Raw genomic sequence first — 25,119 nt, 5'->3', positions numbered from 1 at the left:
CCCCCCCCCCTTCATTGCTTAATGCTATTTTGTTTTTCAAGCGGCTTTTATACCAGGGACCGTATTTCACCTTCTCGTTTGATTTAAAATGTTCTTTTCTAACTTCCGCAGGCCTTTGCCTTCAGTAACCCTGTCCATTTTAAGTGTTGGAGTGACTTGACAGGTGTCTGTTTCACAACTGGGGTTAAGTTGGAGAATGTTTCTCTGTCTCAGAAACTTTGCTGGTGGCCCTTGTCACTTTCTCCAGCCTGTGGCTGTGCTACCTGCCCCACTCTTCTGTCTTAGGTGGGACTTTGATCCTAGACCTGAGTGTTACTGGGTACACGATCTCTCAGGTGTGCCTCTTGGAATTAGCATAGTGCCTGTGTACACACTCAGTGCCTGAACACGTGCTCCTGGCGGCCGCACTTCTCTGTTTTCTGCCCTTCGACAAGTGTCTCCTGTGTGGATATAATACAGTTTATTCACTTTTGAAAATATTTCCTTGCTCAGTTTTCTATTTGCTCCAAAGGAAAAAAAAAATGACTATTCATGCCATCTTGTGGATGTTATCTGCTTTTCCTACAGGCAAAGACCTTTGTCTTTTTCAAAATATATGTGAACATCCTTCTTAGATGGAACCCCAGGGCCTTTAAGAAGCTAGACAAGCATTCTTCCACTAAACTATACTCCCAGCATGGGGCAGATGGGAGTATATTCTCCAGTGACAGGATGCAAAAGTTAGACACACATCCTTCACTCTCCTCCATGTAAAACTACTTTCCCTGTGTATGTGTATAAACATATGTGCAAGTATGTTCAAGTATGTATTTGTGTGTGTATGAGTGTATATTTGAGTGTATACGTATTCGAGTGTATATTTAAGTGTATATGCATGGTTTACATGGATACGTGTGTGTATGTGTCCATGTGTCTCTATGCATGCGTGTACACATGTGTGTGTGTGTGCATATGTCAGCCAGACATCACGGTTGGATGTGTCTTCCCTAGTCTATTACCCTGTTTTCTGAGACAGGAACATGGTGATTTGGCAAGGCTGGCTGAGGGGTCCTCCTCTTGCCTCTTGTCCAGGAGCAGGAGAGCATGCCACTGTCCCAGGCTTTAGATCTTTGTGTCTTGCATTTTGCTGAGGGAGCCATGTCCACAGCCTGTTGTAGAGCATTTTCTGTAATTGTTATGTGAAATACTTTTAAACTAGCATGCGACTCTTGCTCTTTATTTGTGCTTTGTTGGTTAAACTCGTCATGTTTACTTTTGATTTTCTTATTCCTTTGGATGTATCAGAACTAAACTCAAGATTCTCACTTAATCTTCCTCTTTTTCCTCAGTCCACATATATGTATGTGCATCTCCTGTGCTGTTTGGTGTCCATCCACTTAACAAAAAGTAGAGTCATGTGGTCAGAGGGAACCCCAAGTTGAGGAATTGTCTCCAGCAGACTGCCTATAGACAGGTCTATGGGGGCATTTTCTTGATTAATGATTGATCTGGATGGGTCTGGCCCAATATGAGAAGTGTCATCTCTGGGCAGGTGGTCCTGTGTATAAGAAAGCAGGCAGAGTAAGCCACAGGAGTCGGGTGGAGTGGGGCTAGGGTGGGGGCGGTTAGGGGGGTAGCAATTCAGTAAGCAGAGTTCCTCTATGACTTTCAGTTCCTGCCTCCAGGTTCAGGGCCCTGACTTCCCTCAGTGGGTTGTGGGGGGTTGGCTTTATGCACTGTGTATTCAGATGCTGATTACTGTGCCCAGAGGTCTGCTTGCAGTCCAGGTGTTGATGTTAGCAAGCATTTCCCGTTTCAATGTAAAAATGGGTAAAAATGGTTTTCCATTAGTTCTGATTAGTTAATAAAGAGCTGATCAGGCAATCACTGGGTAGGAGAGGAGACAGGATTTCAGGTTCCAGTTAGAGGGTTCCTAGTGGGGACCAGAGAGAGGGAGAGGGAGAGAGAAGAAGAGGAGGAGGAAGAGGAGGAGGAGAAGGAGGAGAAGGAAGAGAAGGAAGAAAAGGAGAAGAAGAAGAAGAAGAAGAAGAAGAAGAAGAGGAGGAGGAGGAGGAGGAGGAGGAGGAGGTGGAGGAGGGGAGGAGAAGAAGAAGCAGAAGCAGAGAGAGAGAGAGAGAGAGAGAGAGAGAGAGAGAGAGAGAGAGAAGAGAGAGAGAGATTGGAGATTGAGACTGATTCACTATGAAGTGAATGAGATAGTTACCATGAGGAGGCAGCTGGAGCAGTAGCAGCCAGGACAGGACCTGTCCAGCAGGTAAAGTACCATGTGGCTGGGAAGGAGGCCAGGCCACCATAGTAGGGTTAGAATTGATTAGAAGCCTGCCCAGATACAATAAGCTCGTTAATAAACCTATCAGGTCTCCATGCCTAGCATTATTTCAAAGTAAAGGAGGGTGTGGAAAAGCCCAGTACTTTTACAGTGGGTTGTGACCTGGGAGCTTTAAGATGGAGTAAGGCCTTTCTTCCTCGAAGCTGATTTTGGTCATGGTATTTATCATAGCAACAAAAAGCACATGAGGACACCTCCTTATTCTGACTTCTTGAGTATAAATTTACATTTTTGTGTGTGTGTGTGTGTGTGTGTGTGTGTGTGTACACATGAGAATCAGAGGACAACTTACAGGAGTAAGTTCTGTCGTTCTACCATGTGGGTTCCAGGGATTGAACTCAAGTCTTATGATTTGGCCTTGCTGCCCACCTCTCCCAATGCCTTTTAAGTTATAAGATTAAGCATGTGTTTGAGCCATGTTTTTGAAAGTGGATAATTTGCGCTTTGTTTCCTAAAACATGGGACAAGATCTTCCTCCTCTGCCTCAGAAGACTACTTAACTAGTAAGTAGTTAAGAATTCTACAGTTCAGTGTTTGGATCCCTTTGTGTGTGTGTGTGTGTGTGTGTGTGTGTGTGTGTGTAAGTATGTAAGCCACATGAAACATGAGTATGACTGCCACGGGTCACTGTTGAGTGTCTTTGCCCATTACTCTTCACCTCATTGTTTGAGACAGAGTTTCTCAGTAAACCAGAGCTTGCTGTTTTGGCTAGATGGGTCATGCAGTGAGCTGGGATTCCTCTGCCTCTCCCTTTACCTCATAGAACTGGAGTTCCAGGTGTGTTCCACCACACTCAGAACCCAGGGTTTATATGGGTTCTAAGGATCCAATGCCATATCCTTGAGTTTGCCCCACAAATGCTGTGTCTAAGGAGGCATCTCTCCAGGCCAACATTCGATTCTTCATATATTGTGTTTTAATATCTCCCAAATCGCTCTTCTGGATGGAGGAGGGTGGTCGTGTGACAGAACAGGGTTTAGCTTTTTGAAATGAAGATGTTTTGTGAGTTGAGAAACAGAGCCTTCACATCCCTCCCCCTGCCTCTTCCGTCACCATCACTAAATGCTCTTCAGGACTTGCAGACTTAGGACTTAAGAGTGTTGGGGTTTTTTTTCCCTTCTCCTATGTCTTGATTAGCATTTCTGTCCCATTTCCTTCAATAATGTTGGCTGGATCTCTGTAACATCTTCTCATGCCTAGTCTCGTTTGCATTGATGTTTCCTTTACAATCAGTGGCCATTCCCCTGTTGTCCTGGGGAGCGGGTGAGGCAGAGGGTGAGGCAGCGGGTGATGCCCTCCTTTGGTTTTCTGCTTGATTCTGATTGATTCTGGCCCTTCTTGGTCCCCATCTTCCTTCTCTGTCTCTTCCCTCATGGGCTCCTTACATGTCACTCCTTGTCCCTGTCTTTTGGTTTCATTTGATCATCTGTCCCTTTGGCCTAGAGACGTCTTATTTTCTACAGAAATGGAAAATACCACCTGTCTTAGTTAGGGTTTTACTGCTGTGAACAGACACCAAGACCAAGGCAAATCTTAAAAAGGACAACATTTAATTGGCGCTGGCTTACAGATTCAGAGATTCAGCCCATTATCATCAAGGCAGAAACATGGCAACATCCAGGCAGGCATGATACAGGAGGAAATGAGAGTTCTACATCTTTGTCTGAAGGCTGCTACTAGAATACTGACTTCCAGGCAGCTAGGGTGAGGGTCTTAAAGCCCACACCCACAGTGACGCACCTACTCCAGTAAGGCCACACCTACTCCAACATGGCCACAACTACTCCAAAAGGCCACACCTCCTAATAGTGCCACTCCCTGGGCCAAGCATATACAAACCATCACACCACTTGTGTTCTCTGAAAGCATGTAGTAGAATGTCTCATTAGTATGACTTTCTGTGAAGTTTTGGGCAGTGGCCTCGCTCATATTGTAGACATTTCTATGACCCTATGAGTTCCAGATGAGAATCAGGATTCTGTAGGGATGAGGTTCCCAGCAGAGGAGACCCATCTTGATCTTTATCACCTGTTGCCAGGGAATCTCCAGGTCAGAGATCACCTGGAAGCACATTCGATTTACTTGAGTCTGGGTCAAGTGTCTTGATCTGGCAGCCATCTCCCCCGGGTGGTGTTACTGGGCAGAACACACTCTTCTTGCCTTTCTAACTGGGACACCTGACACACTGAAATGGGCTATTGCTTCCAGAACTCTCCCTGGCCTGTCTTTCTTTCATTCAGTTGCATTTACACCCCAACGGAGCTATTTCAGGATATTGACAGGATTCAAAAAGAGAGTTCATGTCCAGAAAGAAGAGCCCTTAAATCACTACTGCCAGGAATGGAAATGTAGATTTCTCAAAAAGAAAGAAAGAAAGAGAGGGGGAAGGGGAGTAAGAGGAGGGAAGAGGAGGGGAGGGGAAGAGAGAAGAGAGGAGAGAAGAAAAGAAAAATAGAACAACCATGTGACCCACCTGTGCCACACCTAAGCATTCCCTCCCAGGACTCCACATCCTACTACGGTGACATTTACACAACCATGTTCTTACTGCTGTGTTCCTAAGAAATAGGGAGTGGAGCCAGCCTAGATGTACATCAACAGATGAATAGATAATGAAAATCTGGTACCCATATGTAATGGACTACTATGCAGTTGCTACTAAGAACAACAAAGAAGTTTCCTGGAAAGGGGATGAATTTGGAAAGAATAATAGTGTGCAAAGGTGACTTATAACTTTAAAGAAACAGAACCAGCATATTTGCCATCCTATGAAAACTCTCACCTCTGACGTGTGCATGTGGGTAAGTGTGGGGTAGCTAACACCTTTCTAGATATTTAGGGAAAGCCTATGCGTCTAGGAAGCAGACAGAGAGAGTGTGATGAGGGAGTGTGGGGGTGGGCATAGAAAAAGAACCAGGGGGTGGGACTCCAAGGGAGGAACAGGGCGTGGAGGGGATGTGGGTTAGGGGGATGGGGGGGAGACCCTCCAAAACACTTTGTTTAAAAGTGCCACAAAGGTCTCTAACATCTAAATGTGAACTAAAAATACAGAAACATAAAGGAGAGAAAGATGTCCCTGTGGGGTCATGGGAATGATATTTGTATCCAGGAATGGCTACTCTGGTGTTGTCTATTGTCAGGGGTGGGGGTAGGAGGTGGGGGAAGGGCATGACCCTTTATTCTTTTTTCCCTTTTTGTTCTCCAAGGCCAGTGCCTGTGCTGTCCAGTATCCAATCTTGTGTGCTGAGAAGCAATGCATCCAAGAGCCTGAAAAGTCTTTGGTAGGGATCCTGAGTCCCACAGATATTGTGGGTTTCTGTCTGTTTTCCCTGGGGGCATAAGGTTGAAGGAAAGAACTGGGATAGGGCAAGTGATTGAGGTTCAGATCCAGGGCCTACAAAGCATGTGGGGTGGGGTAGGACCCAGGAGTGTGGTGATTGTGAGGATAATCTAACCATAGATTGTGTGGGTAATCTGGGCATGCATGAAGAGAAAGGCTCCCTAGCTGCAGACTCTGTTGGCCTTCTTTGGTTGGCCCCATTACACACCGTGAGGGGCCGGTATAAGGCGGTCATTGAAAAGTTGAGGGGGCCTGAAGCCAAGGTACTGTGGACCATTTTGAGCTCTGATGCTTATCAGAGGTGAGGTCCTGTGCCAAGGTCCTTAACCTCCAGAGGCCTTATTTTGTCTTCTATAAAAAGGAAGATAAAATAACCTCACTGGGTCATTTTGAGGATGAAGTGGGTTAATATTTTGGGAACATGCCATCAATGGCTGGCTGAGTAAATATTGGACATTGCCTAACATGTTTGCCTGATGGTTGGCGGCTGGGAAGCAGGGGGCATGGCCCCCTCGTGAGCATGGTGTACTTGGTTCTAAATTCTCTTCTCCTTTCAGCATCCTTAAGGCCTGCCTAGCTCCTTAGGTGTTCATCCCAGGCAGCTCTGTCTGTCCCAGCCCCCTTCTCTTCCTCCTCACAGCACTTTCCTCAGTCCCGCTTGCACATCCCCTGGTGCTCACTCTGTGCTGCATGTTTCCTCATTCCCGCTTACACATCCCCTGGTGCTCACTCTGTGCTGCATGTTTTCCTGCTGTTCACAGTGACCATTCAGTGAACCATATCTGTGAAGTGGTATTCTGTTCTCATACCTCTCTCCCTGTTTATTGACCATTCACAGAACGGGTGCTTGTCTGGTAGCTTCCTATAGGTCGAGTGTGGCTAGACAGCTAGGGAGTTGAGGCTGAGGAAGTCCTGTGATTTTTGAGTTCAAATCTTGATTAACCACTTTCTGTATAGGTGGTGCAAAGAAGTTACTCATCTTCTCTGAGCCTCAGTCTCTCCACTTGTCAAATGGTGAGAATAATGTCCCACTGAAAAGACAGGCCACAGAGATGCGATTGAACACTTTGTTAGTGGTTTACAGGGTGCCCGGCATTTCCATCATCATTGTTCATAATGAGACAGTCATCCTGGGGTCACTGTGGCACAGGTAATGATTGCATCATGACACCCCTTCCCCCCACCCTGTAGTAGCATCGTCTCAAGTTAGCTGGGATCATTGAGTATAAATGTTAATTAACAATTTAGTTGAACCCCAAGGAATAGTTCAACATCTCATATTGCTCCTCTCTGAATAAAAAGACGCTTGTGGGGTGTGGGCATACCAGCTCTTCTAATCCTGTGTTCGTGGGTGCATATAAGCAGGAGGAGAATGAGTTGACAATCCTTCTGTGTGCAAGGAGTGAGCTCTAGATCATGCTGGTGACCTGTGCAGGTAGGTGAAGTATCAGGAATGTCTTAGACTAGGACCACATCTCTTCTGTCAGTAAGTGTGAGGAGTTGGGAGGCAGAGCAGAAGTGTGTGGGTGTGTGTATGGGCGCAGGGGATCCTGGAAAAGTTAGATGTCTCAGGTAGAAAGTGTTGCAGTCACAGGTGTGGTCAAGTCCAGATCATTTGAGCAGCCAGTGGAGAAAGAAGCACCAGGTTTAGTTTGAGGTCCTTCTCAGAACAGGAACCAACACAGGGACACGGAGATGACAGAGACAGAAGTGCCAGGAGACGCTCTTTCCTGCGAGTTCCCTGGAGGCATTTTGGTCTTTCAGCAAAAGCATTGTTTTTCAAAACCTGAAAAGTACCTTTCTTGTTTGTTGTATACCCTGGACAAAGCCAGGTAAAACAATTCTGTCCACTGGCTTCACAGTCCTCTTTCATCTCAGGACGCTGTGGGCTTCTGAATATGCTTTTCCTGTATTGCAGTACTTTTCGCCACCTCCTCTATCCTTTAAACAGCAGGATACTGGGGATGATACTATCAGTTCTATTTATAGTTGGTGTGATGGTTTGAATATGCTTGGTCCAGGGAGTGGCACTGTGAGGAGGTGCAGCCTTGTTGGAGTAGGTGTGTCACTGTGGGCATGGGTTTTAAGACCCTAGTCCTTGCTGCCTGGAAGCCACTCTTCTCCTAGCAGTCTTCAGATGAAGATGTAGAACTCTCAGGTCCTCCTGCACCATGTCTGCCTGGATGCTTTCATGTGCCCACCTTGATATAATGGACTGAACCGCTGAACCTGTAAGCCAGCCCCAATTAAATGTTGCTCTTATAAGAGTTGCCTTGGTCATGGTGTCTGTACACAGCAGTAAAACCCGACCTAAGACAGTTGGTATTAAGTTAGTTTATACATCTAGTGTGTGGGTGGGATAGAGGTGGAAGCGGTGGTCTATTGAAACTGTAAGTAACTTGAAGAGAACAGAACTGGTTCCTTCTCCAGTGTGGCTTCCAGCCATCTATACTCTGCACCCTTCCATACAACTCCTGGATTCTGGAGCAGCCCTTCTGTGTGCAGCCATCTTCTTCTGTACTTGAATTTATTCAAGGAGGTAGATACTCTCTCTTCTTTTAGGGAGTTGGTTGTCATTTGAGGTCATTGTGAGCAAGGTGGGGGAACATTGTGATTATAGATACATGTGGTCATAGGAGGCTGTACAAGATTAAGTAACTTCTTTTGTGAAATGTGAAAACTCCTGGTTGTCTGTCATCCATGGCCAGCCAGTGAAATGGCCCAAAGACAATTATAAAAATGGTTAGGAACACATAAGTAGGGTTTAATAGAAGATTTAGCCAAAATGGTCTTGCTCCAAAGCCTTGGTTCTTAGTATTATATACTAAGTTCATTTTAATATAACTGCCGTCTGTCCATCTGCTCATCCCTTCATGAGACTTCCAGACTTTGCATTTTCTTGCTCTCCCCTTTAGAACCTACCAAGTCTGGTTTGTACTGCCCATATGGAATGAATGTGAGATTTCTCCCACAATGTGCTCAATTTACCAGGGGCAGCATCCTTACAGAAAACCTAACTCCCATCCCCAGAAGCCATCAGCTCAGGGAGGCCTGTGATCCCTTCTCCCTCCATGCTGGACTGTTGACTGGCTTGTCCTTATGCAAGTATTGTACAGGCAGCCGCAGCTGCTCTGAGTTCTTAAGTGCAGTGGCCTTATCATGTCCAGAGGACACTGTTTTTCTCAAGTTCTCCTCCAACCTCTGCCTCTTACTTCTGCTCTCTCTTCCTCAATGACACTTGGGGAGAGGAAGTGTGATATTGAGATGTCTCATTGAGAGCCAGGCCGTCTGTAGATACGTATTCCTTGTGCTTTGACCAATCACCACTGGCAAAAACAAGTTCAAATGTATAACAAGGGCAAAAGGCTCATAAATGAACTTAGGTCACGTGAGATGATGAGTCAGCAGGTAAAGGCTCTTACCACCAAACCTGATGACTCAAGTTTGATCCCTGCGTCCCACATGGGGAAGAAGGATTAATTCCTGTAAGCTGTCTTCTGATCTCTACAAGTACACAGTGGCATATGCACCCCCATATACATAATAAATAAATGTTTAAATTTTTAAATAAAATTTCACTTAGATACATCAGCTGTTCTCACAGACCCAGCATTACCTTGGGTGTATTTGTCCTTGGAATCCAAGGGAACATGTTTCTACATAGTAGCACATGGCTTAGCCATGGACAGTAGGTTCACACCTACCTCTACTGTACCCTGGTTTGCGCTCCTGGGCAAGTTTCTTCATGCACGCTTTCCTGGTTGTTTTGTTTTGTTTTGTTTTTTCAACTTGACACATACCTAGACATATCTAGAAAGAAGGTATCTGGGTTGAGGAAATACCTCCCTAAAATTGGACTTTAGGCAAATCTGTAGGGCATTTTCTTGGTTATTAATTGGGGTATATGGGAGGAGCCAGCCACTATGGGTAGTACCAGCACTGGGCAGATGAGTTGGAGTTGTAAAGGAAATTGGGCTGGGGAGAGCCATAGAGAGCAAAATTGCTGTCAATAAAACAGCAGTTCCTGCCTTGAGTTCGTGCGCTGTCTTCTCACGGTGATGGAGTGTGACCCAAGATGGAGTGTGACCCAAGAGATGTCATCTGAAATAAACCATTTCTTTCCCAAGTTGCTTTTGGTTGTGATGTTTTGAATCCCAGCAGTGGAAACACTAACATACACAGTCCCTTCACCTGGCCCATGGGAGAAGGACCACGCCGCCCATGCAGTATGCCTGGCACTTCATAGCCTAGCCACAAATGCTAAGCCCCTTGCTGCCTCCATGCTGCATTTCTACATGGCTTGGGAGAGGGAGGAGGCTGTGTTGGGGAAAACCCAGTTTTATTGATGCAAATCCATTTTGTCCTATGCGAAGGATTCCTGTAGCAGAGACAGTTGGCCTCGCAGAGCGCTTGAGAGACAAAGTTCAGGGTGAGAATTTTTCCAACCCAGGTCTTCCCTCACCAGCGCTGGGACTTAAGCAACTTAATCTCTCTGTGCCCTGGTGCCATCACCGTAAAGCGGAGACAGAGAAGATGCTTGCTTGCCTATTGGGATGTCTTGGGGAACATGTGATCTCAGGCCATCCTTCAGTACAGTGTCCGCCTTATAAGTGCCTAGTGTGTGTTAATGAAAGCTATACATTAGATTTATTACGCAAAGACTCGAGAGAGAGTGTGTACTGCTCTTTGCAGAGGACCTGAGTGAGTTTGGTTCTTAAAATTCTGGTCAGGGGCTGGCGAGATGGCTCAGTGAATAAGAGCACTGACTGCTCTTCTGAAGGTCCTGAGTTCGGATCCCAGCAATCACATGGTGGCTCACAACCACCCATAATGAGATCTGACGCCCTCTTCTGGTGCGTCTGAAGACAGCTACAGTGAATTATGCCAGACGAGCAGGGCCGGGGGGGGGGGGGGGGGGGGGGGGGGCAGCAGAGGTCCTGAGTTCAATTCCCAGCAGCCACACACATGATAGCTCATGGCCATCTCTACAGCTACAGTGTACTCATACACATAAAATAAAATAAAATAAAATAAAATAAATCAAATCTAAAAAGAAAACCAAAACTCTGGTCAGGAAGCTCATTGTCACCTGTGACTCCAGGGGGTCTGACACCCTCTGCTGCCTCCGCCTGTGCACTGACCCACCCCAACAGATTTCTATGTATAAATACAAGAATCTTCTTAAAAGATTTATTACATAAAAATAACGATATCACAAAGATAAATTAGTATGATGCCATCTATATAACTGCCCAATTAATAGTACTTACTTTTGTAAGAGTAGAAACCTTTGTCAGAGAGGGTTTTCAAACTCAGAGTCCACTCTGCAGCTCTGAAAAATAAGAATCTCTAGAGAAAGCTTGTAGTCCTGTGATTTCAACAAGAGTGTGGGTGGTTCCGGTGGGGTATAGCCTAGAGAGCCACCATGAACATGATCATGATGGTGACATTTTAGTTTTGAGAGGGAGGGGCAGGGCTGCAGAGTCAAATCCAGGACCTTGTGCCTGCAAGGCAGGGATGCTGCAGCTAAACTAAAACCCAGGGCCTTAAGCTGAGCTCCAAAACAAGCCAGCTCCCTCCATAGCATTCCGTGGAGTATTATATTTTTGTTTGTTTGTTTGTTTGCCTGAGATTGACCTTAACAGGGACCCTTATGCAACATAACAAGCCCCAGAGCATCAGGGTAGCAAAAGCTGGGCAGTTTGTTTTATGACCTTGTGAAGTCTGTTGGCAACCCGGATAGAGTGCCGAGTGAGTTCTGCAGGAGTGCAGGGGGTGTTTTTTTTTTTTTTTTTTTTTAATACCTGAGCACAAGGCTTTCCTTGAACACTGAGTAACCAGTTAGGCACAATCTTACATGTCACCTGTCACTTTACACTTGTCTATTTCTCAGCAGAAACTGCAGATGGCTTCCCCTCTGCATGTCACATTCATGTCTTTCTGAAAGCTCTTCAAGTACACATATACAGGCTACAAGTAAGCTTGACTGTTCATGAGTTTGTTTCCACTCTGAATTTCTAGGATGGATGTTGGTGGCCAGACCAGCGGATGTTTAGCTGGGACTCTTGAGTCTGCCTGTAGCTCTGAGAGTCTGCCTTCTGTAGCTAGACCTAAGATGGCTTGGGCCCTTTGGAAAATGATCCTTGGGTTTTACTTCTCACTCTCTCGTCTTGCATCCCCAGGTTGAAAGGATTGTGGACAAGAGGAAGAACAAGAAGGGGAAATGGGAGTATCTCATCCGATGGAAAGGCTATGGCAGCACCGAGGACACTTGGGAGCCGGAACATCACCTCCTGCACTGTGAGGAGTTTATCGACGAATTCAATGGGCTTCACTTGTCCAAGGATAAAAGGGTAAAATCAGGGAAGCAGGCTGGAGCCTCCAAGCTCCTCCGTGACGCCCGCAGCCTGCCCGTGGAAAGACTCTCCCATCGGCCTCTGGAACCTGGGAAGAGCAAATCAGCTTCCCACAAGCGAAAGCGCGTCAACTCGCCCCTGCCCAGGCCCAAGAAGGGGTCTTCAGGAAAGGCTCCAGACAGGGCCACCAAGACTGTGTCCTATAGGACTACCCCCAGTGGCTTGCAAATAATGCCCCTGAAGAAGGCTCAGAACGGCTTGGAGAACGGAGATGCTGGCTCCGAGAAGGATGAGTCACACTTTGGAAACGGGTCTCATCAGCCAGATTTGGAGCTGAACGACCAGCTTGGAGAGCAGGAGGCCAGTGATTGTGATGGAACCCACTCCGCGCTGGTGGAGAATGGAGTTGGTTTGTGACTTTTCTTTCTCTTGGCTTGGGTTGGTTTTGGCTGGTAGCCAGTTTTGTTGTTGTTGTCGGATCTTATGTAGCCCAGGTTGGCCGCAAACTCACCATGTATTCTAGGATGGCCTTGACCTCCCTATCTCCTGCTTCTACCTCCTGGGTGTTGGGATTACATGCAGGCACTATTATATCCTGTCTTATGTAAAGGTGGAACACGAGGCATTATATATTACTAGTCAAGGACTCTACCCACCAAGCCAGCTACCTTTTTAGGCCTTTAGTCTGATTTTTCTTTCAACCTAGGGAAATAGCTAAGTTGCTGCCCACCTTCTGTCTTTGACTCTTAGCTACCTGTTAATTCTGCCTTTGTCTCTCACATCAGGGCCATGCACATTTGACCTCATGCCTGTGCTGGTCATAGGCATGTGGGAATATCAAGCCACATGTGCTATATGAGGCCTGTGATAGGTTACAGAGGCCTAACTATAGCCAGGCCTGTCATCCCAGCTATGTGGGAGGCTGAGGCAGGAGGATTGCAAATGTAGGGCTCCAGGTTGAGTTCATGGCCAGCCTGGGCCACTATAATGAGATCTTGTAATGTAAAGGTGGCATCCAATTCCCTCCCACCCCCATACTGTTAAATACAGATAAAGAGAGATTTACTACACTGTAGGATACACCAGGCTGTAGTCACCACGCCAGATCCACATCTCTGGGGGAAGCTCAAGACTTCTCACATCCTGGGAGACAGAAGTCATCCCCAGAGGGCCAGCACCTCCCCTGAGTCTCACTCACAACCTCTGCCTGCGATCTTATAGTACCCAGGGAGGGACTGCCTAGCGGCTGCCCTCTGTCCACCCTAGTTACAGATGGAGTTCTCCAAGCTAGCGCATGATAGGCGATGCAGTGTAGGTTGGCGAGCTTCAATGTAGTCAAGATGGCTGCCGCAAAATGCCCGAGACTCAGTCACCACGGAAACTTAATTCTCATGGTTCTAGGGACTAGAAGGTCCAGAGTTGAAGGAGAACAGAGTCAGGGCTGATGAGGGCTGTTCCTTGTAGGTGGAGCATGACTTCTGGCTGTGTCCATAACTGAGGGATAGGACAGTACAACTCTTGTCAAGCTTCTTTCTTTTATTTATTTATTATTAGATATTTTCTTTATTTACATTTCAAGTGATATCCCCTTTCCCGGTTTCCCCTCCCGCCTCCCTCTGCTCACCAACCCACCCTCTCCTGCTTGTCTCTATGTTCAGGCCAGGCTTGCCTTGGTAGCCCAGACTGGGTGGAGCTTCCCCTCTTTAAAGCCACCAATCCCGTTCCAGATGGTGCAGTTCTCCTGAGCTTATCACATCCCACAGGCTTTACCTCTTGGTACTGTTAGATGGGAAACAGAGTTTCAAGCTGTGACTCTCAGGGGGAGGGGGGCGCCAACACCCAGACCATAGTGGGTCGGTCCCAGCTGCAGTTTCAGCCCCGCCCTGTGCCAGCTCTCTTGCCTGATCCTTTCTGCCCTGTCCCGGAATCAATGTAGACTGTATGTAGCTTGCGTTAGGACATGAATTCCTCCCTCTTACAGTCTCTAGAAGCGGAATTAAAGGTGGAGGTCGTGACCCTGAGCGGCTCCAGCTTCCCGCGCTGGGATGTCCTCAGTGGCCACATTGCTCCATCGAAAAGACTTCAGTGACTTGTGTCTTTGGGCAAGCTGTGTGTTCCAGTTTCATGCTCCCTCTGTTCCCAAACATCTTTGTGTATACCCACAGGTGTCTTCATATATGGATTATCAGAGCCTGAAGTCTCGGGGCTTTGGGGAATATTTTATGGACACACAACAATCCATGCCCAGTGTGCAGGGCTCTCAGATGCCCCTGATGGAATGAGAGTGAACGTGTATGCTGAGATGCAGGTGTCTAGGTCATGAGTTAAGTGCCTGTCGGTGATGATGCTGAGTGTGGGGTCTGGACCATTCTGAGGACGCTCCACTGGGGAGAGCTTGCCATCTTTAGGGGAACCTGAGCAATTGCTTAGAGCTTCCTCCTGCTCCAGAGAGGAATTTCACCCTAACGCAATTTATTTAGGCATCTGCCCCAGCCTGACTCATGTTTCCGTCTGGGGATCCCCAGTGCTGATATGCCTGTACTTCTAGCATATGGAAGCACTGTTTGTTTTAAACATTCATCTCTTGGGGGAGAAGAAGCTTGTGTAAACGAGGCTTGGCATAAACATCCTCGTTTGATGTTCCTGTGACAGCTGCTAGCAGTTGCAGAATCCCCCGTTGATACAGGAAGGGTGGTCAGGGGAAGCCTCTTAGGCTCAATGGGGTTCAAGAGCAGGAGCCTGGGCAGGAACCCAGTAACTGAGCTGATAACACTCCCAGCTTCCCCAAGAGTTAAGGAGGGATCCCAGGGAGGATGGTTTGCTGCCTGCCTGCCTGCCAGACAGCTGTATGATGTACAGAGTAGGTGTTTCTCCCCATGCCCTGTGCTGCTTTCTAAAGTGGAGTACAACCATTAGCCTTTGGCTCTGTTGACCTACATTGAATGCGACCTGCCAGTGGGGCCAGACACCCCATCACCTGAGAAATTAGCTAGCCAGCCGACCGGCTGAAGTCTCTGGGCATTTGTAGCTATTCTAGACCTTCCTCCTCCTCCTCGGTCTGTTGTCTTGCCGTCTTCTCCACAACGTATATTCACACATCCCAGGGCCCCAGCTGGGATGGAGAGGAAGAAGCCGCCCACCTCTATTGTGTTTGTGGCTGTCCCAAACTTTTTGCTTAATTACATCCTTTCGAGTTGGCGCCCACAAGCTCCCATGAGGATACGGCTGTTGGTCTCATATTTCACATGTCTAATATCCCCTGGATACCTGTGACAAATGTAGGCAGATCCCACAGTATCTGATGGACTGAGTCTTAGGTGGGGAGAGTCCAGGAGACCGACTCTTGGCAGGGACCCCAGCGGCTTCTGTGACTCAGACTCTGTACCAGGATGATTAGGCGGTGCCCTTTGTCATCGGACACCAACGCCCTTTCATTCAAGTCTGGTTCTTGGAGCACCCGTTCGGGACCACTGCCCCGCTGGGTGCTGGCTAGAGTATAGAGAGATGCAAAAGGAGTAAGGGTTCATCTTTTGTAACTTACAATCATCCCTCGGCTAAGCTGGTGGGTTTAGGTTGAGTTGGCACCAGAGGCTGACTCCATGGATGGAGTCCCATGCAACACGTGGAACGGCTTTGCCATATTTACATACAACTCTAATGTAGTCACTAGTGGGAGAAACGGTTCCAGCCTCAATCACCCTCTGCCACTTTGGTTCTAGCTAGCTTATTTACCCAGGTCTGTCAAGAACTTGGGAAAGGGAGGCAGGATCCTTGCCAAAGAGAGTAGTCTGAGATTCCGAAGTGTCATGAGACCAAACATGTCTGTGTTCATGCTTCTGGCCATAGGGAAGCCTCATTTAGGGCAGTGCCCACATATAGGTTAGGCATTGAATTTTTTCCTCCTAAACTTTCCATGACCAAAACCCAAAGATCTCGTGCCTTTTGACCAATGGGATGTAGGACTTAGGGGTCCCCTGCTTGCCCTAAAGAAGCATCCAGAGAGCTCCTGTCTACACCTCAGGGCAGTGCTTGGGATGGGTTGTTTACTTTTTATATGTTTCCCCCCACCCCCTCTCGGTGACTTGACTTCCACATAGAAAAAAGTAGCTTATATAATATGACTTCCTTATGGTATAGGAACAATCCGAAACCCAGGGCTTCAGTGGGTGGCACATTTTGGTTTCACACCCCGCCTCTCCCCACTGAAGCTTGTGATGAATATGCCATGGCTCAGTGCCCACCTCTATTCTGATTCTTCTCCTGAGGTGACAAATGACTTTGTGGTCCAGGGACCATCTGCCTCAGTATCCCTGCGGGAGCTTGTTAGAATGAGCTCCGCCCCATCCGAGTGAATGGGGACCGGGGGCAGGTGTGAGCCACTCCTGTCAAACGATGAGTTTTAATAGCCAAGTGTGGATGGCCGCCCCCACGGACGTGTGTGGTTGTGAGCGATGGCTCATCGACGCCTCGCTGCTAGATCTGGGGCAGTTCTCCACACTTTAAAACTTGTAAGAGTGTGGTTTTAAAAAGGTCTCTTCCTTGACTGTGCACTTCCCACTTAAGGGTCTTCTCTCTGTCTCTCTGTTTCTGTTTGTCTGTCTGTCTCTGCCTCTCTGTCGCCATGTCTCTTTCTCTTTCTTAAGAAAGAATGGGTTCAGCTGTGCTGAGGGGCTGTCCACTTAGAGATCCCTCCCTCTCCTGCTCTGACCAGAACTCCCCTGTCCTGACTATCCACAGAGGCCACAGCCTGGTTCTTTTACAGACCCATTTGTGCTTTAACCTTTGGGGACATCCCCAGGCAGGTGTCTTTATTCCCTTTGAGCCCTAGAGCAAAGCACAGCCACCCAGACCTCTCCAAATGCCTATGGACCCTCAAGCCCCATGCCCACAGTTCTTTGATTTCCGCACATCATTTCTCCAAGTGTTGGTGACTGTCCGTCTCCCAGGCCTTGGGTGATTCACGACTCCCAGCCTGGTTCCTGCCCACGCATGTCCCCTCCCCCACGAGTGGACGTCCTTTGCTATTTTCTGTCCATTGATCCTTTGAAAGGATCCCAACCTTCACGTCAACCCACAGGTTCTCTATGTGGTTATAGCTTTCCCTTTTCCGCAGATCAGAACCGAGATGCACATTTTAAAAAACAACTCACACTGAGTGTCATCGTGGGGAGAGAACTTGGGACCTGGTCCAAGGCAGAGCTAGACTCAGCACCCCTGGAGGGTGGGTCAGAGCCTGGCGTGGGCTGGAACCTGAACAGAACCAAGTTGGTACTGTTGGCCCAGGAACTCCATTTTGGAAACCACCACTATTGACTAATAAGCTGTGGGTGGTAGGTTAAAATGTATGTGGCTGTGAGAGCCAGGGCCCTCGCCGAAGAGCAGGCACACTTACGCTTAGGGCCTTCCATTTGCCTTTGTGACATATTAAAGTGTGAGGAAGAACTTGGGGTGGGAGAAGCAGAGTAAAGGAGCTATTGTGAGGCTCAGCTCTGGTGTTCACAAAGGATGCTCTGTGGTCCTCATGGCAGCCCCTGGAGGCAGCCCTTACACCCATATTAAAGTGCAGTGGAGGATACAGATGGCACAGGTTGGGCTCAGGAGACAAGCCCAGGCAGTTTAACTCCAGAGCTGACCTCTGAAAGTAATACCCACCGGGTTCAGGGGCAGTAAAAACCAATTTGTAAGCCTGATTATCCACAAACTTACCCTTGTCACCCTCAGGGCTGGAATGTACTTCTTTGATTTGCATTTGAAAACCTTGATAAGATTAAGTTCAACCAACTTGAGGATGGTTGGTAGAGTGCTTGCCTGATGTGTGTGAAGTCTTGAGTACGAGCCTCAGCAGATGTGGTGCTACATGCCTGTAATTGTAATGCTCTGAACGTGGAGACGAGGGGATGTGAGTCAGAAATTCAAGATAATCCCTGGCTACCTAGCAAATTCAGGGACAGCCTGAGATACATGAGTATTCCCAGACCTCCCTGCCTTCCTCATACCCTCCCTCCCTCCCTCTTCCATCCCTTCTTCCTTTATCCCTTTCTCTCTTTCTCCCTCCCACCCCCCAACTCAAATAAATACAACTTAAGCCTGAACTCACTCTTTGAAAGCTCCATCCGGAGCACGAGGCTGAATGGTTGTGTGTTCTAGAGTGAATAATGTAAGTGAGGATTCTAGAACGGATGGGGCTGCCCCTGACTCATGCAGACTTTGCAGAGAAGAGTACCGGAGAACACACTCCAGGTTTCTCTGGTGGGTCTCAGACAGTGTGGATTTCCAATCCAGTCAGGGAGACAAGAAAGGAAAATTGTCATTTGGTCTCGCTCTGAGCACAGTGGTCAGTAGTCACCCTCAGTTACCCTCCAGCTTCTCTTGGTCCCCTCAGTACTGCCTCAAACTGTTCGAGGCATTTCTTACTCCCTGCTTTGATATTGAAACCTGGCTCTCTCAGTGATTGCTTCCCAGAGCATTTGGGCTTGTCCTGAAAGAGGATATCTGATGCAGGATGGCTTTGGGCATCCCGAGTGACAGCCCTCAACTTGCCTGTGAAACCTGGCCCACAGCCATTCTTTTTGCTTTTGTCCAATGCCAGCTACATATGTTAAGCGAGCACCAATCAGCCCTTTTGGTGTTCTGAGGTGGGGAGTTTTCAAAACCAGTAATACAATGATTTAAAGGCTTTATGTTTTGCCCTTCAACGTGTGGCTAGTAAGCTGGTGCTAATGGATGCATTTAAGCCCTTTATGCGGTGAAGCTAAATTCTGGTCTAAGTTGGCCACTGCACTCCACAGAGTGTGCTGGGCTAAGATGGAAAATCTAAAGCTCTAAGTAGGAGCAACCAAACCACTGGTAAACCATGAGGGAAATTGACTTTCTCCAGTTAGGTCATGACCTAGATTTTCTTCAAGTTTGTTTATTTTGATTGCATTCATCTATCTATTGTCTGTCTGTCTGTCTGTCTATCTATCTATCTATCTATCTATCTATCTATCTATCTATCTATCTATCTATCTATCCAGCCATTCAGTCTCTTTGTGTGTGCAAAATCAGTCTCTGTCTCTGTCTCTATCTTTCTCTGTGTGTGTGTATGTGTGTGCCCGAGCACACACACATGGACCATAGCATGATTCTGGAGGTCAGAGGACATCTTTCAGCAGAGTCAGTTTTCTCCTTCAATAATGTGAGTCCTGAGGACTGAACTCAGATCATTAGGTGTGGCAGCAAGCACTTTTACCTGCTGAGCCATCATATTGGCCCTGTATTTATAATTTTTTTTTTTTTTTTTTTTTTTTTTTGGTTTTTCGAGACAGAGTTTCTCTGTGTAGTCCTGGCTGTCCTGGAACTCACTCTGTAGACCAGGCTGGCCTCGAACTCAGAAATCTGCCTGCCTCTGCCTCCCAAGTGCTGGAATTAAAGGTGTGCACCACCACAGCCCGGCCTTTTTTAAAATAATTTTTTACTGTAATTTTGAAGTCACTCCACGTGAGGGAAGAAACAAATGTTCTTAGTGTGGCATAGCTAAGTCCTTCAAGTGTTTTTTCTTTTTCTACTTTCCCCTCTTTTTTTTAAAAAAAGTTAAAACAATTCATGTATGTTATAAAATATTCCAAGTACATATCTCCCTCTTCTCCACCTCAAACCTTATTTAGAGGTAGTTTCTATTAATATTTTTTATGGTTGTTTCTGGACTATTTTCTAGGTATATTATTCATTATTTTATGTAATTTATAACAGATATATGTAATAGTTATTAAGTAGTTATTTAAATGTTGGTTGATTGAGCCATGAAAATAAGTAATAACATTTTCTACTTATTACCTATTGATTGGTAGTCATCACTAATCCACTATCCATCTATCTATATCTGTTTGTCTGTCTGTCCATCCATCTATCTGTCTGTCTATCTATCTATCTATCTATCTATCTATCTATCTATCTGTCGATCTCATCTATCCATCTATGTGTCTGTCTATCTTCTCTCACCTGTCATCTTTCTGTCTATGTATTATGTCTGTCTTCCGTCCCTTTCTTCCTCCCTCCCTAGCTATTATCTATTTACTCTGTTAGCTCCAGCTGTCAGCTTGACACAAACCTAGAATCATCTGAGAAGAGGGAACTCCAACTGAAGAACTGCCTGGCTCTGATTGTCCCATAGCTATGTCTGTGGGGCATTTTTCTTAATTGCTAATTGGTGTAGGAGGGCCCAGCCCACTATGAAAATAGTACCATCCCTTGGCAGGTGGGCCTACGCTAGATATGAAAATTAGTTATGCAATATGGAAACCGTGCTAGTAAGAAGCTTGGTCCTCTGTGGTCTCTGCTTCAGTTCCTGACTTCAGGTTCCTTCTTGAATTCCTGTTCTGACTTCCTTTGATGATGGACTCTGACATATAAGCCAAATAAACCTGTTTCTTCCCAAGTTGCTGTTGGCCATCATTTTATCACAGCAACTAGGAAGTAAACCAGAACTTACTCACTCCATCCATCCATCCATCCATCCATCCACCCATCCATCCACCCACCCACCCACCCACCCATCCACCCATCCATCCATCCATCCATCCATCCATCCACCCACCCATCCACCCATCCATCCATCCACCCACCCACCCACCCATCCATCCATCCATCCATTCATCCATCAATTTATCCATCCATGTATCTGGCCTTCTGTCCATTCATCCATTCTTCTGTTTATCCATTTATCCATCCATCCATCCATCCATCCATCCATCATTTTTGAGGCTTCCCAAGGTGGCATCTGAGTAGAGACTAGAGATTTCAGTTGTACCTGTTCTATCACAGGCTTCTAACTAAACTCTGAGTCAGTCCTGTCCCCCTTTCTGGTCAAGGACATGTAAATCTACTCTCTGCCTTTTAGCCACAGCGGTTTTTACAGCATCCAGCCACATGCTTGTCCTTGGGACTTAACTGTCTCTTTTTGATGACACTCAGGCTGCTGCAGAGGTACATACTCTTGCCAATCCTGGCCACCGCCAGTCTCTGTATTGGTCTTCCAATCTTGGTTGTTTAATTTTGGTTTGTCAGCCTGAGTGTATGTTCTTTGTGCTCCCATGTGTCTGGCCCTAGGAACTGCCCAGGCATAGGCATATGCCAACACAGAGGATGCTGGGCAGTCAGCCATCTACTTGCTGCCTCAGATAGATTGCCTTGCTTCTCTGGGAATCACTGATGAAATATATTCGTGCTTCATAAGTCGGGGCAAAAAATTAATTGAATTAATTTATAGAGAGCCATTAGAATACCACCTGCTGTGTGATAGATGTTTGATGATAGCTAACTTTTTTTATAATGTTCTATTTTTTTTTATATTTTGATCTTTGCAATTTTCCTCTTTAAGAATTATTTTATATATCACGTAGACTGACTCCTTAACATATATATCATTAAGCTAACAAATATATGTCAAGTGTCTACTATCTAACAGGTTAGACTAGACACACAGTGGTGGCACTAAGAGGAAGTTGGGGAAGAAACTGTTGTGAGCAGGGACATCAAAGCCAGTGTAGGGGAAGAGACTTCTTGGAGGAGGTGATATGTGAGCTGAAGATAGCTGGATGAGTGAGGGCGAAACCAAGTCTGGCTGGAGATCCTAAGAGTGTGACAAGGACTCAGACCAAGGACAAGCATGTGGCTGGATGATGAAGTTGTGTAGTCAGCACTGGCTTAAAAACTCTATTCGTACCCTTCCTGTCTCTGCTTTCTGCATGTGTGGTTCCTCCTTGCTTCCTATGTACCAGCTCCCTTCAGCATAGTAGCTGCCTCTCATCCCACACATCTCCCTCAGGGAGCGACTCCCAAGGGAACCTTCCCTGACGTCCAGGCTGGATCAGTTCTCATTTATCTGTGTGCGGAGACCTCAATTTCTTCATTGACAACACATGCCTCCTCTTGTAGTGCCCGTAGCTTGGTTATTTCTGTATTAATCACCCTTATGTTAGTAAGCCCAAATACATGAGAACAGCAAGCTAATGGAAGAAGGATGTATTGTCTGGCTCATGATTTCAGAGGGTTCAGTCTGTGATGGTTGTCCCTATGCACTTGGGTAAATACATCACCATAGCAACAGGAGTGCACAGCAGAGAGGAAGCCTTCACCTCCTGATGGACAGGAAGGCTGTAGAAGTAGTGGAGAAGTGGGGAGACCAGGTATAATTTTGAAAGGTATACCCCCCCCCGTGACCCAGTGACCCACTTCTTTCAGTTAGACTTCACCTCCTAAAGTTTCAGGAACCTTCCTTTCAACCCAGGAGCCTGTTGGGGAAATTTCCTAGTCAGACCAAGTCTGTTTGTGCAATTCCATGCTCAGTAAAAATCCCCATAAGGGTAGAGTGATGGCCATTTGACTTAGAGTTGGATCTCCAACACCTTGCAATCCAACCCCACTGCCCCAAGTTAGCAGGTGTTTTAAGAAGCACAGCAGACATTGACTCAAAGTGGGAAGGACCTAGGAGAGGAAAGACACCCTGAAGCTATCTCTGCTTGATGTGTGGGTCTGGGAGGTCCTGTCTCTCTACAGTAAGCCATGTTAGCATCTGTCAGAACTTTCCAGCTCTTGTCACCACACCCTGCTCCATCCTTGAATGTTCCGCATGTTCATGGGATACTTCCTGCCCATGGTATCTTATCAGAGATTTAATACAGCTAAAAGCTCTCTTCCTTTTAACTACAGATGCTTATGCCATCTTCCATACCAACCCTCTTTTGCCTGTATTCACCTAGCCATGGCTGACTTTTCAGAAAGCATCTGGCGCCTTCACCACAGTGGGTATGGTGTGCCCTTCCCAACAGAGTGAATTTCCTTCGAGTTTGCATCCTGTTTCCTATAGCCCTTTGCTATCAAAGAAATAAAAGCCTAAATCAAAACTTATGACCTGTCTGAATGGCAAAGCATGATGGGAAATCAGTAAGCTTCTAGATGAGAAGCCCCAGGTGCATAAGAGTCTGTAACTTCTAGAAAATGGTGAGAAACACTGGAGACAGTGAGAGAGAGAACCTGGGAAACTCAGGTGGGAGCTTGGACCACAGGGATTGGGAGTTCATTGAGTAAGGGGGACAGACTCTCCCTCAATCATTCTTCATCACCATTGCCCTCCTCATCCTCCTCCATCTTCCCTAACCCCTCCTCTTATTATTTTGAGATAGAGTCCCAAATGTATCCCAGCCTCAGAGTTACTATGTAGTTGAACATGACCTTGAAATCCTGGCCCACCTGCCTCTGCTTCCCAAGTAGTAGAAATAAGATCACACCTTGTTTATGCAGAACCAGGGATCAAGTCCAAGGCTTTGGGCATGCTTGATGAGTGATCCACTCACTGGGCTATATTCCTGGCCTCTAGGCAAAGCTTCTAAGCTGAATATCCTGCTAAAAAGGCATGGGACCCAGCACCGCATCGGGACCTGCTCTTTCCCCTCCCATTTATTAGATAGACTGCCACATTTCAGGGAAAACTGTTTCTCTCCCCACCCCAGTATGCACTGGGGCACTAAGAACCCTGACTTCACTTCATCTATGTCAATGATCTCGAGAGATCAAAAGCCATACCTGAATACAATGGGTGTTTGTCACTTTTGAGACTTCTTTCCAGAAAGTCAGTCTTGCACCCCCCTCCCTCTACCTTCCCCTGCCACCTTGGTGACAGAGCCATCACATTGGGGTTCCTGTCTATGTGTCTGCTCTCTGTTCTTCTCTTCCATAGAGCACTGGGGCTTTGTGTCACCCTGTTCCTCGTTTCTACTCTGCTCCACTTCTGTGCATACAGAGCAGGTCTGAGCAGAGTTCTTGGAGTTCAGGCAAATGTCCCTGTCCCTGGCCTAGCTTCCACCATAGATGCCTTGTGCACTCTGGAGTTGGTAGGAGAGAAGCCCCTTGTCCTGTTGTTCATGGAGCACTAGTGTGCTGGGTGTGAGAGTTAACCATGTAGCTGGAAGCCTCTAGAAAGAGGAGACTGTAGGAGTGACTTCCAAGGGAGCATGGTGGCTGACCTGAGGTAAAGAGGAGAGAGAAGATTGCCCTGGAGGGAGGACATGATGTTTTATTAACATTTGTGGAAAGTAAGTCACATGGAGCTCAGAGTAAGTTCTACTTTATCTTATGTCCATAAGCATTCTTTAAGGGACTGTTCTGGGCCGGGAACCATGCAGCTGGCTACTGTGTGTCCCTTCTGAGACTATGGTGATGGATAAGGTGGGGTGTTCCAAGTTCAGGGAAGAAAGCAAGCAACGAGGAAGCAGCAAGTCAGGAGATAGTGTCCATGTCCAGATCTCCAGTGCTACTGAGCCCATTCTGAGAACCTGTTCCTGTTCGGGTTCCAGCAGATATACACCCATTGCCCTTCCCATTTACAAGGCAGGGAGACTGAGGCCATTGCAGGTGGAGGGAGAAGGCTTCTCTGGCTATGAGGACAACTGACACAATGTCTGAGGGTCAGGACATGTTGTCTGAGAACCTGGAATAATCCACTTAAGGGGCAGGCGTGGAAAGCAGAACTAGATAGAGAACCGCCTATGACTTGTTTCTGTTGGAGCAGGAGGGCAGGGGAGTTTCAAAGGTTGTCATAAACACTGAACACTTTAGGGAACATTTTATCATGGTCCAGGCTTCTGGTACAACCATGCTCATGGAGAGAACTTTGAGGGCTTGGCATGAGAGAAATGATTTGATCTATAGATGTTGTTCCTTTGCAGGGGAGGAAACCCTCCCTAATTGCCCCACCCACCACACCATACTATGGTATCAGGCTTTTTAATCAGGCTGTCTGCATTTCCAATTCATGCTTTGCTGGCAGGTTAAGGTGTTTAGACATCTGACGGTAAACACTGCACGGATGTATATAATCATCATGCCTGGCATTTCTAAATAATTTCAAGCCTCAACTTCCTCCAAATCCACTGTAGACTTCTTCAGGCATAATTACAGTGTGTCAGGTGACGGCTGCTATGACTGAGAGGATTCTAATGTACCCATGGATTTTGAGTGCTGTAGTTTGCTCAGACCCTGTGGTCAGACATTTGCATATGGGGACTGTACTGGCTGGTTTTGGGTGCCAACTTGACACAGGCTGGAGTTATCACAGA

The 25,119-nt window shown here is 46.8% G+C and overlaps 1 protein-coding gene and 1 long non-coding RNA gene across 3 annotated transcripts in view; one reads left to right on the top strand and one right to left on the bottom strand.

Moving 5' to 3' along the window:
• Positions 1-25,119, top strand: part of Cdyl2 (chromodomain Y like 2) — a 168,018-nt gene that overhangs the window by 106,057 nt on the left and 36,842 nt on the right. The window contains exons 1-2 of one of the 2 annotated variants that reach the window (XM_031341517.1): positions 5,110-5,130; positions 11,852-12,434. In XM_031341517.1, coding sequence (XP_031197377.1) covers positions 5,125-5,130; positions 11,852-12,434 — 589 coding nt within the window. In that variant the 5' untranslated portion in view covers positions 5,110-5,124. Of the gene's footprint in view, positions 1-5,109; positions 5,131-11,851; positions 12,435-25,119 lie in introns of those variants that run through there. The other variant, XM_031341518.1, reaches the window with a different exon arrangement.
• LOC116070242 lies at positions 13,071-18,166 on the bottom strand. Its single transcript, XR_004110321.1, has 3 exons — positions 18,123-18,166; positions 15,293-15,514; positions 13,071-13,519 (listed from the first exon to the last, which is right to left on the bottom strand). It is a non-coding gene; the product is annotated as an uncharacterized LOC116070242 (long non-coding RNA).

Source organism: Mastomys coucha, unplaced genomic scaffold (genome assembly GCF_008632895.1).
Source record: "Mastomys coucha isolate ucsf_1 unplaced genomic scaffold, UCSF_Mcou_1 pScaffold22, whole genome shotgun sequence".
NCBI classification, from domain to species: domain Eukaryota; kingdom Metazoa; phylum Chordata; class Mammalia; order Rodentia; family Muridae; genus Mastomys; species Mastomys coucha.
Note: the sequence above shows the minus strand (reverse complement) of the source record. Positions and strands in the feature narration are given on the sequence as shown.